Source organism: Nesoenas mayeri, assembly GCF_963082525.1.
Source record: "Nesoenas mayeri genome assembly, chromosome: 24".
Taxonomy (NCBI): domain Eukaryota; kingdom Metazoa; phylum Chordata; class Aves; order Columbiformes; family Columbidae; genus Nesoenas; species Nesoenas mayeri.
The window spans coordinates 4,911,292-4,929,098 of NC_137546.1; the positions used below are offsets into that span (position 1 = coordinate 4,911,292).

General features: G+C 47.1%; 2 protein-coding genes across 3 annotated transcripts; one reads left to right on the plus strand and one right to left on the minus strand.

Moving 5' to 3' along the window:
• The first annotated feature begins 1,711 nt into the window (after positions 1-1,711).
• LOC308049269 (ATP-dependent RNA helicase DDX19B) lies at positions 1,712-12,671 on the plus strand. The gene is made up of 12 exons (XM_080358812.1): positions 1,712-1,860; positions 2,756-2,804; positions 3,186-3,239; positions 4,106-4,241; positions 6,165-6,257; positions 6,879-6,981; positions 7,463-7,577; positions 7,741-7,918; positions 8,363-8,600; positions 9,642-9,804; positions 10,215-10,406; positions 10,822-12,671. The coding sequence occupies exons 1-12, from the start codon at positions 1,804-1,806 to the stop codon at positions 10,881-10,883; spliced, it is 1,440 nt and encodes a 479-aa protein (XP_080214938.1). The 5' UTR covers positions 1,712-1,803; the 3' UTR covers positions 10,884-12,671.
• A 1,751-nt stretch (positions 12,672-14,422) lies between these two features.
• UBXN10 (UBX domain protein 10) lies at positions 14,423-17,499 on the minus strand. Of its 2 annotated transcripts, none has more exons than XM_080358845.1 (2): positions 17,453-17,499; positions 14,423-15,849 (listed from the first exon to the last, which is right to left on the minus strand). In XM_080358845.1, exon 2 carries the CDS (start codon positions 15,832-15,834, stop codon positions 14,953-14,955), a length of 882 nt encoding a protein of 293 aa, XP_080214971.1. In that variant the 5' UTR covers positions 15,835-15,849; positions 17,453-17,499; the 3' UTR covers positions 14,423-14,952. The 2 variants fall into 2 exon arrangements, with proteins under 2 accessions (XP_080214971.1, XP_080214972.1); XM_080358846.1 differs by having other exon boundaries at positions 17,367-17,456.
• Between the last annotated feature and the right edge of the window lie 308 nt (positions 17,500-17,807).

The following is a 17,807-nucleotide window of genomic DNA, read 5'->3' on the forward strand; positions in this document are numbered from 1 at the left end:
CTGCCTGCTCTGTTCCCATTGAAAATCCCCTCACATTCGGCTCCTGCGTTCAGCATCCTCCTGGGTGCCACGACGAGTTGCCATGGAAAGAAAAGCCGTGATGTCACCTCTGCAAACAAAACTGTCAGATGCCAAAGCTCCCATGTGTGGCTGGGAAGGGGGATCCCAACCCTCTCACCTCTGAAAAGGAATTAGATGGATGGGGGAAAGCAATAGACAATAATACTGGATAATCACAGGTTTTAGTTGGAAGGAAAAAGTTAAAAAATCACAGAGAAATGCAATAGTGAAGGGTCCGGTCCTGCCTGGGTTAATGCACCAAGAGCAGCAAAACTGCATGAGGTCTGGACAAGATTTCTGGTGCACAAAAAGAAATAACAGCTCAGATAGAAAGTTTCAGGCTGTGGGAGCAAAGAAAGTGGTTCCGTGTCTTCATTAAACTGGAGGGTGAGTATTGAGATGAGGAAGTCACCATCACCAGGGAACTTCTGGCTGACGCCTACGGGCTTGGCCATTTTACTAGTCTTGCCGCATATCATAAAAATACAAATTAAAACCCTCCTTGAGGGCTGTTCCTTCCACGCAAGGTTCAAGGAAGCACAGATGCCGAGCAGGGAATGACAGCCCAGCGAGGAAATCCCGCAGGCTCTTCCCACACATCTTTCATTTCTGCTTCCCCTTCTTCTCACCTTTATTCCAGGGGCTTTAAAGACCAGGTTTGATGTTGAGTCTAAGCCGGCTCCTGCCCTCCAGCAAGAGGCGGGACTAAAACGACTCTTCCATGTTCCTGCCACTTCAACACCTCTGTGACTCATTCTACAAACTTGTTTTTTCACCTAAATCTCTGTTTCGGAGACAGAAAGAGCTGCAATTCCTTCACAAATGTCACAGCCCCACACCACACAGGGGTCCAGGCCCCACACCATAGAATCACACAATTGTTTTGGTTGGAAAAGACCCTCAAGATGATGGAGTCCAACCGTTAACCCAACCTTGACACTACCCCCAGGATCTTCTTCGGGAAGAACAAAGTGATGATGGTGGCGCTGGGACGGGAGCCGAGCAGCGAGTACAAGGAGAACCTGCACAAGGTGGGGGCTGGAGGGTTTCTGTGCATCCCCTGGTTGTGTCTTGGAGTGATGGTGAGAGGTGACAGAGCTTGTGTCACCTTTGTGCTGTGTTTTAATTGAGTCCACCCCGTCACTGAATCATTTTGGTTGGAAAGGCTCCTCGAGACCATCAAGTCCAACCATAACCCACCCTTGAGAACCTCATGTCCGTCTGTCCAGCCCTCCAGGGATGGTGACTCCAGCACTGCCCTGGGCAGCCTGTTCCAATGCCCCACAGCCCTTTGGGGAAGAAATTGTTCCCACATCCAACCTCAACCTCCCCTGGCGCAACTTGAGGCCGTTTCCTCTGCTCCTGGCGCTTGTTCCTGGGGAGCAGAGCCCGACCCCCCTGGCTCCAAGCTCCTTTCAGGCAGTTCAGAGATCAGAAGGTCTCCCCTCAGCTCCTGTTCTCCAGCTGAACCCCCAGGTCCCTCAGCCGCTCCATCACTTTGTGCTCCAGCCCCTCCCCAGCTCCGTTCCCTTCTCTCCACTCGCTCCAGCACCGGCCCAGCACCCCCTATTAACCAGCGCTTCGTGGCCCCGGAACGCGCCGCTCCCGGAACGCCGATTCCGCGGCCGCGGTTCCCGCCGGGCCGGGGCGGTGACTGCGGGCGGCGCAGGCGCGATCCCCGCGCTCGGCGCCATTGCGGCTGCTCCCGGTGAGCCCCGGTGCCACCGACCCCCCGGCCCGGCCATGGCCACCGACTCCTGGGCACTGGCCGTGGACGAGCAGGAGGCGGCGGCCGAGTCGGTGAGTGGGGAGCGGGGGTGGCCGGGGGGCCCGGCCTGGGGCGCGGGTTCCGGGGCTGCGCTGCCGCCTCCGCCCCCTCACAGGAAACAGCGAGCGCCGAAATAAACCCCTTTTCTCCTCATTTTCTGTCGCATCCAAGGGGTAGGGAGGGCCCTGTCCTTCCCTTTCGCCCGGGGCCCTGGTGGCAGCATCGCTTCGGGGTGTCCCTGGGCCTAAAGTCTTTCTTTAGTTGTAAAAAAAACCCCTTTCTTCCTATTTTTAAAAAGATAATTCCCCCTTCTTTTCATTTTCTGATTCTCCAAAGGGCAGGGAGGCCCCTGTCCTTCCCCTCACCCCATGTCCAGACACAGCCCCGCTTTAGAACACATCACTGAGCATTCAAGTATTCATCCAGAGGCCAAAAATATCCATTTTCTCTCAATTTTTGGTGACAAGATCTATATTTTTTTAAGGCGGTGGGTATTCTTATTTTCCTGTGATGCTCAAGTGCTGCCCTGTAGCATGGAGAGCATGAACTCAGCCCCTGGACGTGCAGTGAGACCCTCAGGGCTCTCCCTGTCGTATTTCTGGGGTAAAACCAACGCATTTTGGGACGGCCCTTGGCTCCAGTTTCCATCCTGGAATGTACATTTTTCTCTCATTTCCAGTCAAGATGAACTATTACAGAGCAGAGATACAGGGCCAGAAAACAACCCCCTTCTCCCCATCACCCTTACACTTGAGAAAAAGTGATATTTGTTTTAAAACTCTTGAAAACAAGAGCACAGATTTTCACTGTGCAATAAAGGTAAAATCTGGAAACCTTGGTGAAAGCGCCGGTTTTCCCGGCCAGTAGTAAAATGCTGGTGTGGCAGCCTTTGAATTACTCTGATTTTGTGTTTTTCCTCACTTGCAGTTGAGCAGTTTACACCTGAAAGACGAGAAAACCAAACCAGATGCCAACGGTGAGTTACAGCCGCTGAAATGGTCCTACAAAGGGCGCGATGTTTTCCCGTGGGCTTTGGAACGCTGCTGCTGAAACATAAAGCTGGGATTAAACAGCGGCGTAGACTAAATATCTGGCTCGCGTGCTTGTTTTCAGTCGTGTTTTGCTGTATTCAAGGAGCTTTGCGGGCAAAAATTTGTTGGTGTGGTTGATAAACTGCAGTTTGGCCGGACAGAGCACGCGGTAACTTGGGTTTGTTTTGCGCGCTGATAGAACAGAGTTCTCAACAGGAAAATGAGCTGGTTTGTAGCTTTTCCCACAGTATTAAATAGGTAAAATGTGGTGAGTGTGGGCTGCTTCTGAGGCCTGACCCCCCCAAAAATGTCTGTGTTTAATTAAGGTGCTGTCATCAAGGCGGATGACAACGTAGAGAAGACGGAGGATGAGGAGAAGGGTAAGTGCCACCTTGAAAAACGCTTTGGCAAGAAAAGTTTTGAAGAAAATTAATTTTATATGTATTTAAGTGAGTCTGCCTTATGTCTCAGGATGGATGATCTTGTCTCCTGCCCCAAGGACTTAATTATCAGACATTGTCCTTCCTCCGTAATGTTTTTAAAGCCTGTAAAAAGTTGGGAGAGTCGTGGATTAGAGTGGAGAGAAATAAGGGAATAGCAGTGTCCTCAAGGGCAGGATGGGATACAGGAGCGGTTGGAGAACCTGGAGCTGGAATTCCTGTAGCAACCAACACGTTGCTTGTGTGAAATGGCTGTTAAGAGGTGGGTAACGGCTCTAAATCCTTCAGAAGGTGCCTTCAGAAAACAGATTTATTAGTAAGACCCCAAAGCACAGCAGTTTCGATCTCGCTGATCCTCAGGCCTTGCTGTGTTTCAGCCCTGGGATCTTTCAAAGTACCGTTTGTCCTCAAACTTCCCTTAAAAAGAAAACAAACAAACAGAAAAGTGGCTGCCCACATGTCAGATAATAGTGAGGTTTAAGAGGTTTTCAACCCTGTCCCACCTGCCAGGCAGAAGCTAAGCTATAATATCTTAAATAAGCAGAGTTCTGTATCTGTTAAGGTCTTGCTTGCTTTGCTTTGTCTTCTTGGATATGAAACGGGAATCTCTGGGATATCCTGACAGAAGTCTCGCTCAGGAAGCTTTGGCTTTTTTATGCCATTGCTCTCTAACAGAGAATTCAATATTTTGATGCATCTCGTGCTCTTTGACTGGCTCAGTCATGCAGCATTTCAGTGGGAGCAACACCTGACACAGGCCGTGATTTTATTTCTTTTCCTTTTTCTCCTCCCTCCTTTTTCTACAGAGGACAGAGCTGCCCAGTCCTTGCTGAACAAGCTGATCCGCAGTAACTTGGTGGACACGACGAATCAAGTGGAGGTGCTGCAGAGGGATCCCACGTCCCCTCTCTACTCCGTGAAGTCTTTTGAGGAGCTGCGACTGTAAGTCCCGTTACATTTCCTGGCTGCATAGATGATAATGCTTAAAAGTGCATAGGGTTCTCTTTCAAGTTACTGCAAATTTGTCATTAATAAATTGGCATATCATTTATTGTATGATTTAAATGCAAGGGGAATTATTTTATCTTGGTGTTATGTGAAGGTTTCCCCTGAAACAACTTGTTTTAATTCCTGGTCTGTATAGAGGTAGCATCGCTTTCTAGAATCAGCTCTGGCAACACTATTTTGGATTTTAATGTATGGCTTTTGGTCTTCAAATGTACAGTGAGACTCGTGTGTGATCAAAGTGAGACCTTTTCTGTGTCGGAGGTGTGGTTATGTGGCCACTGGTTCTCCAGCAGATGTGGGAGGCTTGGAGCACGTGTTCCAGCAGCACGGCGGTGTTTTGGAAAACATGAGATTTGTTTTACTGGCAGAAGTAATGAACACAACCGTCTTCTGTTCCTCTTCTCTGAGAGTTATTTGTGAAGGTCCAACAGCAGGGAATAGTCCGAAGGGAAAAGCTTATGTCTTCTCTGCTGGCGATACTGGATTTATGTACTACTAGTGTTGGTATTTTCTGACCCTTCGTATTGAATACCATTACCGGTGGACCTTTTGAGTGACAATAGCTGTATTTAAGGCATGACAGATTTTTATATATATATTTTTATGTGCTGAAGAGCCTGTGCTGTTGGGACTCTTGTTGGTTATATTGATGATCTCGGTTTTGTTGTTCTTTTGCAAGCTCCACAGGGAAATGGGAGCTGTGAAATGTCAGGATGTCGTTTCACTTTGTTAATGGTAGTGGCTGAACGTCTACAAAAAAACCCCTGAGGTCCTGTAGTGCCTGTTAGACTAATTCCTGTCTTTCAAAAGCCATACAGTCCCAGTGAGTTAATGATGGGGGGAGCCAGACTAATTGAGTCTTCATTTTGTTGTTATGACTTGATGTATCCTTGGCAACTGTTGCAGCATTGGGCTTTGTACGTCCTTGCTTCTGAGCAGCACAAGGTTACATTTTCAAAGAGCTTTTGTTCCAGCCGTCGTCTGAAAGTAATATACAATTTTTAAAAAGCACGTTGGGCTGAATAGGAAGTTCTTAACAGCGAAAAATGGTGGGCAGGAAACCTGTAACCTGTGTTGAAAGGAAAGCCCTTACTGAGCAGCACTGAGAGCACTCCAGTGAGCGCTGGGAGGTCATCGGCTAAGAGTTTGCTGGCACCATAACCTGAATTTTAGGTTGTTCTTGGATCTCCTTGTCTACACAAGTATCTGCTGAGACGAGGAAGCTGCCTTGAGAAAAAGCATTTGAGGACACGCGTCGGTTTGAGCGCTGGGTTATAACTACAGGTGTAGTCACAGTAAACTAAGCTTATCGCTCATTTGCCGGTTTTGTGTGCTACGACAAGATCGCTCTGGTGTTAAGATGTCAGTTTGTCTTACAGAATCCAGCATGACTTACTGAAATCCTTGCAATGATTCCACGATATTACATTTCACTCTGTTCCTCCTCTACTGAGGTCGCTCGGTCCTGTATTTGGGTCTTCAAGGAGTGATAATTTTGGCGCTGAGATTAGCCATGGCTGAGGAAATGGGATTGGCCTAAAGGATGGGATTAATGTTCTCTGCTCTGGGATTCCCAGGATTGTCTGAAAGCTGCTTTAGAACAAGAACCCAGCACTTGCCTCTGAGCTGTGACAGCCGATTTTCCATGTGAAAGGCTGATTTACCAAACCAAGGGGTTTTTGCTAACTTTCCGCTGTCACTTGTAGCTTCCAGGCACTGATCGTAGTCGCTTCACCGGTGCGATTAGAAAGAGGCAGCTCTAGGTCTGCTTGCAAGGGTTTTTCTCAGCTTTTTGTACACAAATGAAAACCAAATGTACTTTAATAGGTCACGGTATGAGAATTCTTCTGTTTTCAGGAAGCCACAGCTCTTGCAAGGAGTCTATGCCATGGGCTTCAACAGACCGTCTAAAATACAAGAGAACGCCTTGCCCATGATGCTTGCTGAACCGTATGTACACATAATTCCTATGCCCAGTATAGGAAGGATTTGAAAGATTCAATGTACTATTACTGAGCTTCACAGGGGAGGATGGCGATGGGGTGAAAGTGTTGCCTTGTCCCGGTGTTTCTGTGGTCACACACTGTGACAGCAGCCCTGGATTTGTCCTCTTCCTAGGGCTGGCACTGAACACGCAGCACCGTGACGTTCAGCAGGGGTGAATCCCATTTTCCTCGTCGGTGTAGGGAAAAATAATAAGGCTGCAATGGCACATAGCTCCAGAAATCCTGGTGGGGTGGGAGCAGCTGAGATGCTGCGGTGCCTGCGTGGCTGGTTTTCCTCTGAGCTGAAATGTCTGGAATGTTAAGACGCTAGGGGGAGATGTGCAAAATGGAAAAGTACCGCCAGATAATCACTGTTTGCCTTCCCAATCTCCATCATCAAGCTGAAAGAGAATGTTGGTAGAGGGCAGAGGATAACTTCTGCCCCATTAGGCACCAGTCCAGAGCAGTGGTAAATCTAAAAGGTATTAAAATGCCACTCGCTGCATTTTGTTTGTCATTCAACCCCGTGAACACGCTGTCCGGGTGGTTTGTCTGGTTGAGCTCACGTCTGCTGTGTGTTCTGCAGCCCACAGAACCTGATCGCACAATCTCAGTCCGGTACTGGCAAGACGGCTGCCTTTGTCCTGGCCATGCTCAGTCGCGTTGAACCTGGGAACAAGTATCCACAGGTGAAGTTTCTGGGCTGTGACTGGTTTTGGGGGGTTTTGTGGTGGTGCAGAGCTGGGCTGGGCTTTCTCGAGACCTTCAGTACTAAATTCAGAGCTTGATGAACTCATCTCTGTGATGCCGTTTATATAAGGTGCCTTTAATGCAAAAGACTTGGAATTTGGTCACAACTTGTCCTATTCAGTCCCTCCCGTGCGTCACTCAGGATGCTGTTGCACTGTGAGGAGTTAAATGGGGGAGATATCATTCTAGGAGCAATTAAATCAACAAATATTGAGAGCTGAAGGGGGTTAAGTCAGTAGAATTTGCGATGGAAAGTATCAGTGATAACAGAGCAGAGAATGCCCAGAAAGGGGCTTTTGTAACCCAGTTTTCTCCTGAGATGTTTGAGCAGTGTTATTAAGGCTACAATTCTTTCCTTAAAAAATGCTGTTCCTGTCTCTCGTTGGTCATCTCAAATGCGTTATCCCTCTGTCCCTCCAGTGTTTGTGCCTTTCCCCAACCTACGAGCTGGCACTTCAAACAGGAAAAGTGATTGAACAGATGGGAAAGTTTTATCCGGAGCTGAAACTTGCCTACGCCGTCCGAGGCAATAAATGTGAGTAAAGTGAAACAGTGCTGATAAATGAGACAATGATGTTCTTTGGGTGCAATACAGAAAATGAATAATCAGCTGGTGGAGTAGTCTGGTTTGGAGAGGGGCAGCGCATTTCAGCGTCTGCTCAGCCATCTTAGGAAAACTTTCCTTTGTGTCCCGGCAGTGGAGAGAGGTCAGAAGATCTCTGAGCAGATCGTGATCGGCACACCCGGCACTGTGCTGGACTGGTGTTCCAAACTCAAATTCATAGATCCCAAGAAAATCAAAGTGTTCGTTTTGGACGAGGCTGACGTGATGATAGCAACCCAGGGCCATCAGGACCAGAGCATCCGCATTCAGAGGTAAGGACTCTGTGTACGTTGCCCAAGGTGATTTTTGTTTCTTTTGGTTATAGCCATTTCATAACATAGGGACAGCGGGACTAGGTTCTTGACCGGTATCTTCACCGATAAAGCAACAAGATTAAAATGATATATTTAGCTCTAATCCAGATGGTTAATAGAAGTGGAATGTCAGGGGATGACAAGCAGTTTCATTTTCTTACGGAATAAAAAGCCTGTCCCTGGAGCAGGGTTTATTCATTTTTCAGAATGCAGGGCTGGATGCCAGTGGTCCATGGGGGAACGATCAGGTGTTGCTCAGATCAGCGTTAGTCTTCCCAGCCACTGAAATAACTGGTTTTGAGGTTATTGTTCTGCTTTGCCCGTAGCATTTAATCCCATCAGGATATCAGCGAGTGACGGCGTTGCATGGGAACCCTGCCCATTTTGCTCTCTCTCTTGCAGGATGCTCCCCAGGGACTGCCAGATGCTTCTGTTTTCAGCCACTTTTGAGGATTCCGTGTGGAAGTTTGCTCAAAAAGTTGTTCCTGACCCAAACATTATCAAACTGAAGCGAGAGGAGGAGACGCTGGACACGATTAAGCAGTATTACGTTCTGTGCAATAACAGAGACGAGAAGTTCCAGGCTCTGTGTAACATCTATGGCGCAATCACCATTGCCCAGGCCATGATCTTCTGCCACGTGAGTCCTTTTGGGGAACGTTAGTCCTAACAACCCCATTAGTGTCTGCTGGTGCTAAAAACCTGGCAGGCGTGCTTTTCAGAAAGAAAATGAGAACGGGAATTGTCCTTTTCTTTGGCTTTTCTGGCTCTCTCTTTGAGTGAAATCTTGAGAGCCACGATAGCACCAGCTAGTTTGTTTTCCTGGGTAATTTTTATTTTGGAAGTCCTCTGAAGCAAAGATCAGAGTAATGCACAGTTTTCCAAAACCAAAGTATTACTCAGAACTACTGACAAAAAACCAAAACACACAACACAAGCAAAACCCTGAGGTTGGAAAATGGATTAAAAATAGGGCAGAATGAGGGATGAGAAAGTCTTGTCATTCTGCAGCCGGTACGTTATTTTTCCTGGGAGTCCATTTCCCTCAGGTAATTGGTAATAAACCTCTGGGGTCTCGCTATGAATCATACTGGAACTGCTTTTTTCTGGAAGCCACCATAACTCATAATAAAAAACCCCAGTGCTGACAGCACCAGAACAGCCCCACAAAGCCAGCTCAGACAAGATAAAACCTGTATTTGGATTGTGCTGCACTCTTCTGCTTTTACACTGTCTCGAGATGTAATAATATCAGACATAATTGGAGCTCAGGAAATGATCATAATTGGCAACTGTTTAAACCAAGACTGTGTAGAGCCTCTCTTGCATTTCACTGTGACATTCAGCTCTAACCCTGCCATTTTCCAACCTGAGTACTTTTATTTTCTTGACAATGCTCACGAGTTTTTAGCGTATGTGTGTAATCCCACATAGAGTGAAAGCTGAGCACCAAGGAAACACATTCTTTTTCTATGGGTTCCTGTGGTGGCAGATGCACATTTTCCTATTTCTGATATGAGAGCTAGGAACGCAGTTTTTAGTCAAACAGGTGGGTGCAGCTCTTAGGAGCCGTTTCCTTTTGAGACAGAAAACCTGAGCAGCCGCGCAGCTTCCACCCAACCCCAGAGAGGTTTGTTCCTCCTTTACACTGTTAAACCTTAAGCCTGGCTTTGTGTTTTAGACCCGGAAGACGGCGGGCTGGCTGGCGGCGGAGCTCTCCAAGGAAGGCCATCAGGTGGCATTGCTCAGCGGGGAGATGATGGTGGAACAGAGAGCTGCTGTGATTGAGCGTTTCCGAGAGGGCAAAGAAAAGGTGCTGGTGACCACAAACGTCTGTGCCAGAGGTAGGACACGGCAGAGCGGGGCCGAAGCAGCAATTCCTACAATAATACACCATTTGCAGAAAGAATTCACATCCTCAAGTGTTCCAATCTGGACAAATTAGGGGGTTTTAAGTCATTTCTGACTGTGTCTGTGCATCTAAAGGTGCCTGTGGGCAAACAGAATTAATCCTTGTGGGCCTCTTGTAGCCTGAAATGCAAAAGTCCATCCTGGGAGAATTTTATGCCTCTGACACTGAGCTTGGCTTTTACTGCTGACCCTCAGTGTTTATTTTAAAATAAACATGTTCTGAAATGCAGAAATCCGAAAAACAGTGAACTCCAGTAGGAATTTGTGTTGCAATTTGACATCCTAGAACAGTTAAGTACTGGGTTTAACTGTAGTTGTGTCATCTGATGCTTTTTGTTATCAGGGATCGATGTAGAGCAAGTCTCTGTTGTTATCAATTTTGACCTTCCTGTGGATAAAGATGGAAATCCAGATAACGAGACTTATCTGCACCGGATCGGGCGCACGGGTCGCTTTGGGAAGCGAGGGTTGGCGATTAACATGGTGGACAGCAAGCACAGCATGAATATTCTCAACAGAATCCAGGAACATTTCAGTACGTATCCTCAGACTTTCTTCTTTCTCTCAAATTAGATGTTATTTCTGCAGAATTTTGCCAAGCTGTATACTGAGCAGATTGTTATTGAGCCTTAAACCGATCACAGAGGAGAACATGAGTGTTTTGTGTTGTGTCATTTGGGCTTGTGAACTGTGACATATAGTAGGAGCGGAAATAAGTTGTTTATTTGATGGATAGTCCTTAAAATTGATGTTTCAGAGATGGGTAAGATTCAAATAATGGGTAAGATTCCGATAACTGGATGTGCCTTTAATAAAGGAAAAAATTATGTTGTAGTTTTAAAACTTGACCAAACATTTCACAGCTAAAGCTGAACTCAAAACCAGCTAAAAAGAGCAGCTTTCCCTTCTCTGTGTTACGAAATCTGATTGATTTTCTCATCTTTTCCCAGACAAAAAGATAAACAAGCTGGATACTGATGACTTGGATGAAATAGAGAAGATAACTAATTGAAGCACAGCTGCTGGAACTGGTGTGTCCCCTGCTGTGGAAGCTCTCCCACTACAATTGGATCCGCGTTCAGATTGGCACGCCTCGCGCCTAGTCCCGAAAAGGACTCGTTAAGATACAAGTACACAAAAATTACCTCATTTAAAAAGAAAAATTGCAGTCGGACTTCAAATTGTGCAACTATGGGGAGGAAGAAGAAATGTTTACAGAAGCTTTTAAAATTTCTTAGTTTAGCCTTAAAACGGGAAGTTCTTTTGAATTCTAAGAAGTCCACTTGCCAAAAAATGGGCAATGTGTGATTACCTGAAACAAATTTTTTAAAAGAAAAGCTTTATTGCCTTTAATTGGAATAAAGTTCAGCGTGAACCTGATCAGTTAAAATTCAACAGCCAGATATATGATGGAGATAAGAAAAAAAAATAACACCACAAAACAAGGCAGCTGTTTTTTGGCTAAAAACTCAACTTGTACAAAATAGGATGTCATTCTCTTTGGCGCTCCCCTGAGCTCTCTAAGTCTCATTTCTGGCTTCCTGATGGATTTCCCCTGCTTTTCCTTACGTAAATTGTCCTGAGGATGTCTCCAGTAGCTCATACTCGCAAACACAGGTGCCGTGTTGCTTTTGCTGGGCAGGATTTTCTTTTAATTTATCTTCGTTAGAAAGGCCGCTGTACGTAATGCGGTGCTGATGTGCTCTAGAAATTCATCTGAAGCCTTTACCGTCGCCAAGGTTTGGGTAGGTGGGGAGGGAGGGGAAGCGTGAAGGGAACTGTACTAATTAATGTTAATGTTGGAGTGGGGGTCGGTCACCTTTAGGCAGGTGCTGCCAGTTCTAAGATGCTGCTGTGAAGCTCGGCGTGAATAACGTCCAGAGCTGCTGGGCTTCACCGATGAGTAAAAGAAATCAAAATCATGATAGTAGCTTATATTGACCAAAAAAAAAGAAGAAGAAAAAAAAACCCACAACTTTTCGAACACCAAATTTACTTGTTACATTATGTTTCAGTACCAGAGTTTTGAGTTCAAATTGCTCAGCCAAATTGCAGACGGGAAGCGCTCCACTTCCATCGTGCTCAAAACAGGTCGGCGGTCCCTCGCCCCAGGGCGATCCTTACCGGAGGAGGAAGGATTTGCTTAATTCTGTGCTCGGGTTTTTGGTTGGGTTGGGACCATTCTCGTGCGCACAGCTGAAAGCCTGCGGGTTGTTCCCCCCCCCAGCCCGGTTTCCAGGAGAAAAGGAGGCTCCTGAACTAGATCTTTAGGGTGCACAGTTCTTTTTTGGGGAAAATAAACCACGGGACACGCGTGAGCAGCCATCGGCTTGCTACTCAGTGCAGGAATCACTTCAAAACAAATGTATAAATTGTAAATTTAACTAGGAAATTTTCTTTGCAATTTTGGCCATCATATTCTGTTCAAAGACAGGAACATGGATCCTTTTACCAAGTAAAAAAAGGCTCATTTAAAATGTACCTAAAATTTTAGGAAATTGTGCACCCTTTTATCAATTTGTATAAAGGCTTTAGTGAAAAAAAAAACTGTTAAAAAATTAAACTTTTTGTATTCTGGGGTGTATCTATTTTTATTCTGTTGGAAACCTATTTAAAGTGGCAGGTGAGTGAGTGCTTGCGTGTCGAGTGGAAGACTTGTTTCAATCACCTACTTTCCTAGTACAGCAGAATGACCTCGTGACAGCAGAGTATTGGGTTGAATTGTCATGAAAACTGCTGCTGGTCCTGTGTGCTGTTTCTAATGTACTTTTAATTGGAATAAAGAACACATACTGAACGATGCCTCCGCTTACTTCTCCTTTAAATACTTTGTTGTTGTTTAAAAGCGTTAGGTAAGGATGTTCCAAGCCTGGAGTGCTGATGAGTTTTCCATTTTTGACCTTCTCGGAGCATCCCATGACTCAACTTCACCTGATTTAATGCTGAGATTTTTAAAAGCTTCCCCCAAAGCAGCTTGTTAAATGATACTACATGATAAAGGAGGTCATGTAAATCCTGTTCTTCCTTCCCGCAGTGTTTCTTGTGCCACACTGGGCAAAGTTGCTGCCAAGACCCACCCTGTGTCCCCACAAGATTTCTAAAGGGAAGAAAAATGGGGAGATCTGCATTGTGCTATATCAAGACTTAGCGTGGTTTTCAGACAAGGCAAATCATTAAAATGCACATTTTTGAAGCTGCTGTAGCCTTGGGTGAGTTTGTTAGAGCGCCAAACTCATTCAGCTTTATCTTAAATGAAGATATTCAGGAGGAGCATCCTCCAGCACGAGAAGTGCTGTCCACTGATCCAAGTTGCTTTTATTCCTCTGGTTTTTAAAGCATCGGCACCTGTTTGTTCTCAGAGCGGCGCGGTGGTCGTTGCACGTGGTTGGAGCTGCTTTTTGGTTTTGCTGCGATCTTGTATTGAATGCAGGATGGAGGTACAAAGCCCAGGGAGGCACGTGCAAGGTGGTTGGTGGGGCAGCTCCCCATCCCCAAGGGATTTGCCATCCAATTAACAGCATTTCTCACTTAATGGGAGATGCGACAGCCAAGCCTCCAGATCACAAAAATCATTTGAAGTTCAAGTTTTGGCCTAAAAGGTTTTTTATTGATTGTGTTACCACACAGGAGGAAAACACTCAGAAATGGCGAAGTAGCATAGTACACACAAAATCTGAAGGGAATTAACCACTTAACACTGAATGAAACACAGAAAACGGTTCCTGTTCCTGAAACGAAGCGAAATCCTTGGCTCCCCAGCGAGGTTTGATTAAAGACACCCATATTTTGCGGTGTCCTGGTCTCCCTGAAAACGCTGGGATTGCTCCTGTGCAATTAGCATCACCTGCAGCAGGAGGTAACGAGATTTCACCAGGGACCGTTTCTCCGAACACTTGCTGTAGAAAGAGATGCTGCGCTCGCCATCAACACCGGCACCGGTTTTGCACTGGTCTGTCTTGCTTTGGCAGTTAAACTGAGGTTAAAATACCCTTGGGTTTAACTCAAAATGATTAACACTAGCTCAGCTCTGTGGCAAGTGTTGCATTTTTTGCCTGGATTGACTTACTGCCTTTGAACCAGAAGAATCCGCATTAGAAACCTATAAGATTCTTCTTTTTTTTAGCACGAGCACATTGTATTTATCAAAAACCTGCCATTAAACAGCCATTTTTAAGTGATGGTTTAGTAAACTATGGTTTAGCAAAGTATGGTTTACTGCCTGAGCCAATTCCTCCATCAAATCCAATTAATTCTTTTATGTACACTTGCTTTCTTGGACTCATTTCAGTGTAAAGGTGTTAAATGGAAATATTTTGTAACATTACGTCTTAACTATCCCTCTATTCTTACCTATGGATCACACGAGCTGAATGAAAGAGAGAAAACCAAGCAGAAAATCCTGCTGATTACCAATACAGCCAAAATAAGAACTATTTGTTCTTAGAAAGATGACGTAGTCACGCTTAAAAGCTGCACTGAGGTTATTCCAGAAAGAGCTGAGCCCTCACAGCTCTAATACCATCGATTTTACAACTTAATACTTCACAGTAATCCATTAATGTGTTATTACTCTTATTTCTAGATATTTCGGGGGTTTCATTTCCTTGTCAGTCACTCTCGAGAATAAGGTGCTTTAGGATGTTGATGACCTACTGAAGATGCCCCTCCAGAGTAGAACAGTTCCCTTTCTACCATCCCAAAAGGTGCCTCTGCATCTGGATTTGCTCTGGGAAGTGGCACCTTTGTGAAATACAGACAAGGACAAGGCGAGAAGTCCCGGAAACTCCAGTTTTCAAAGAAGGAAATCTGCAATTTCAAAAAAAAAAAGAAGGCCAAAGGCTGGTGGCGCTCGGGGAACATTTTGTGATGGCACATGTGGAAAAAGACGCAGTTTCTGTCGCAGGTATAAAGACCTGAAACACTATTTGGACATGTATACACAAATCTGCTTCACAGGGAGTTTTCGGATGATGGCAAGATGAAGTCAGCCCAGAAAACGTCCGAATTTCAGGTTTTTAGAAGGAGGAATACATCCCACTCAGCACAACAGCCCAGAGCGGCTTGGAGGCATCTCCACGCGCCTAAAGATCAGCGTCGTGCTGCTCTTTCTGTTGGATGCACAGCACGGATTTGTGGAGAATCCCACAGTCATGGAGGGACCTGGTAAGGTCGGAGAAACTCCTCCGGGGCACCTCCATTGTTTCCACGCTGCAGCGTTTGTATTTGGCTGCCGTTTTCTGTTCCGCCACAGCAAGGACGGTCTGGAGACTGTCAGTGGGCTTGAAATGATGTTCAAATCTCTGACCGGAGGGAGATCGAATAGCGAGCAGCAAGCGTGACTCTTTTTTCGGCGGCTCTTCCAAACTTAAAGCTGACATCGAAGGGTTCACTTGTCTCATTTTCCTTCCTGTATTTGCAAGGGGACGCTGCACACGTGAGCCTTCTTCATCAGGGCCATCGATTTCTGACATCACGCCGGCAGATTCTTGTTCTCCAGAAAGACTTTTGATTGTTGGAGCATCCCCATGCCCCGAACTCACTTTCAGCTGGTCGATCTGTTCAGCTACGGCTTCTATGGCGCCGCTCCCCGCGCCTCTGCAGCCGATGGAGGGGAGCACCCTGTACTTGTTGAGGGAAGAGCAGCTCCGCAAAGGCACCTGCTGCAGGAGCCCTGGGATTTCCTCCGGAAACACATGGCTGGCCGGGAATCCCCGTTTTGTGGACGATTCTCTCCGCCTGTTCGCTAATTCGTGGGGAGCTGCCGGTGGCGGGGGAGGCGGCACTCGGTAAGGACAAGCTTCCACGCTCTGAGAGCAACTCAACCTCGGCCTCGTGCGTCCCTTGGCAGACTTTGGCCGGGTGACGTGCATGATGAGGGTGTTTGTCCACCAGAAAGCGGCTGCTGTGCTGGAAGGGAAGGAGCGGTGAGATGGTGGTAAGTTCAGAAGAGCCGCTGTGGCCATTGCTTCTCAAGGCACCTGCGGACGGGGTAGCAGAGGGAAAAGTTACAGGAATTGGCCAAAAAGCTTCTAGAGAGTTTCATTTCCCTACAGCTCCCACGTCTATGCTCCATAACAGCTAATAATAGCAATAAATCTGGCGTATCGCTGTGTGGGCAGGCAGCAATCCTACGGTTCAGTAGCGGCTGAGTCAGAGACGGTGGGATATGTGTATTTATAAGCACTGGCTTTGCCAGGAATCATTTAAAGATGACCCAGAGCATCAGGAAGTCGCGCCCTTCCCAACTTGAAGAAACTTTTTCATGGAAAGAACAGAAACATTTTTTTATCTGAAGCTAGAAACTCAGTGAAAATGGGAGATGAGTGAACTTCAAAGCACAGAGCTGGTCCTTTTGTGGCTCCTGCAGTGAAAGGTTAAACTCCCGTTGCAAACTTTTGGGTAAGACTGACTGTACTTCACTTTTTAAAAATCTCTGAAGACCTTTGAGATTGAATAAGGCTGATTCAATACAGAGAAACCCATTCTGGCTTCTCCTGTGACCAAAAGCTGCGTAACAGAGATCAGCATTAACCTCCTTTAAAGATGAAGCCATATTCTGCTGTGTGCTCCCCAACTTAAGCTGAGCTCAGACCACTCATGCTTTACCAGGACAAAACAGGCCAAAAGCGCAGATCAACAGGCCACAACCTCACAACAACATTTTGAAGAAATTCAACAGGGTCACGCACTTTCTCTTCCTTTTCTGTGGTTTGAGTAGCAGGATTTGTCAAGGAGGCGCAGAAAATGTTGATTTTTATCACTTGGCATTCTCTAGTAATGATAAAATCGGACTCGCCTGCTGCTCAACACCCAAAACAAACAAGCAGAAGGGAACAGCCACTGTAGTTGTTCCACAACCTTTTTCCAGTGATGTGTCGATGTGTTTCTTAACTCTTGGTTTCTCCTCCACCGCTGTGAAATGGAAACACTCAGCAGCAAACCAAGGCGGTGCAAAGCCAAGGCAGAGTCCTGACAAAGCTGCTTGGAGACACCTGTCAGAGCTACGGACAGGGACACACTGCCCAAGTAACACAGGGGAGTTTCCTGGGAGCCTGCAGGAGGGGGTGTGTGCCTGTCATGTGCTGCCTCTAACAACTAAACTCTACGGCAACAAGCTGCACCCTCTGAAGAGGAATGTCCGAGCGCATCGGTACACTTACTAGATATCACCAACAGTTCAAATGGTAAAAAGCCTTAATCAACCAACCAGAAAGATACCATGTCAGAACCCACCTAAGCAAGGGTCTGTAGTGCTGCAGCATGATACATCTTAGAGGTTCACCACGAGGAGCTGTTTTAAATACGGCGCATTTATATTTGGGTTGGGATGGAGAACCGCAGTCAGGGAGGGCTGTGCCCTGGTAACACCAGGGCGTGGGAAGGCAGACACCCCAAACCCCTGACCCTACAGCCCTCAGTGGCCCAGCCCAGCCCCACAGCCAGGCCCTACTGCATAAACCGAGCCCCGCAGCCAGGCTTAGACCCTATAACCCACCTCCACAGCCCCATAACCAGGCCCTGGCCCCGGGCTCTACAGCCCGGCGCACACAGACAGTTCCAGACCCTCCGGCCCGGCCTCACCTGCCGCCCGGGCCGCCCGCGCCCGACGGGCAACAGCGCCGCGTTGCCAAGGCGACCGCCCAACTTCCGGTTGCGCCCAAGGCCCCGCCCCCGCAACCACAGAGACGAACCGGCCGGAGCGCCGCCCGTCGCGGTCCTCCAGCCGCCATGTGTTGGCCAAACGGGCTGGTCCGGGTTCACCGGCGGACCCAGGCGGGGCAGGAGGGACGTACCTGGGCTGCAGTGTCCCTGTGCAGGCTCTGGGGTAGCGTCGGGCCTCGATGGTGGCGCGGAAGCTTCATCCTGAGGGGCACAAGGAGAGGGGGTGAGGGGTTGCAGCAGGGTCACCTCTCCAGCTGCTGCTCCTGTTCCCGGG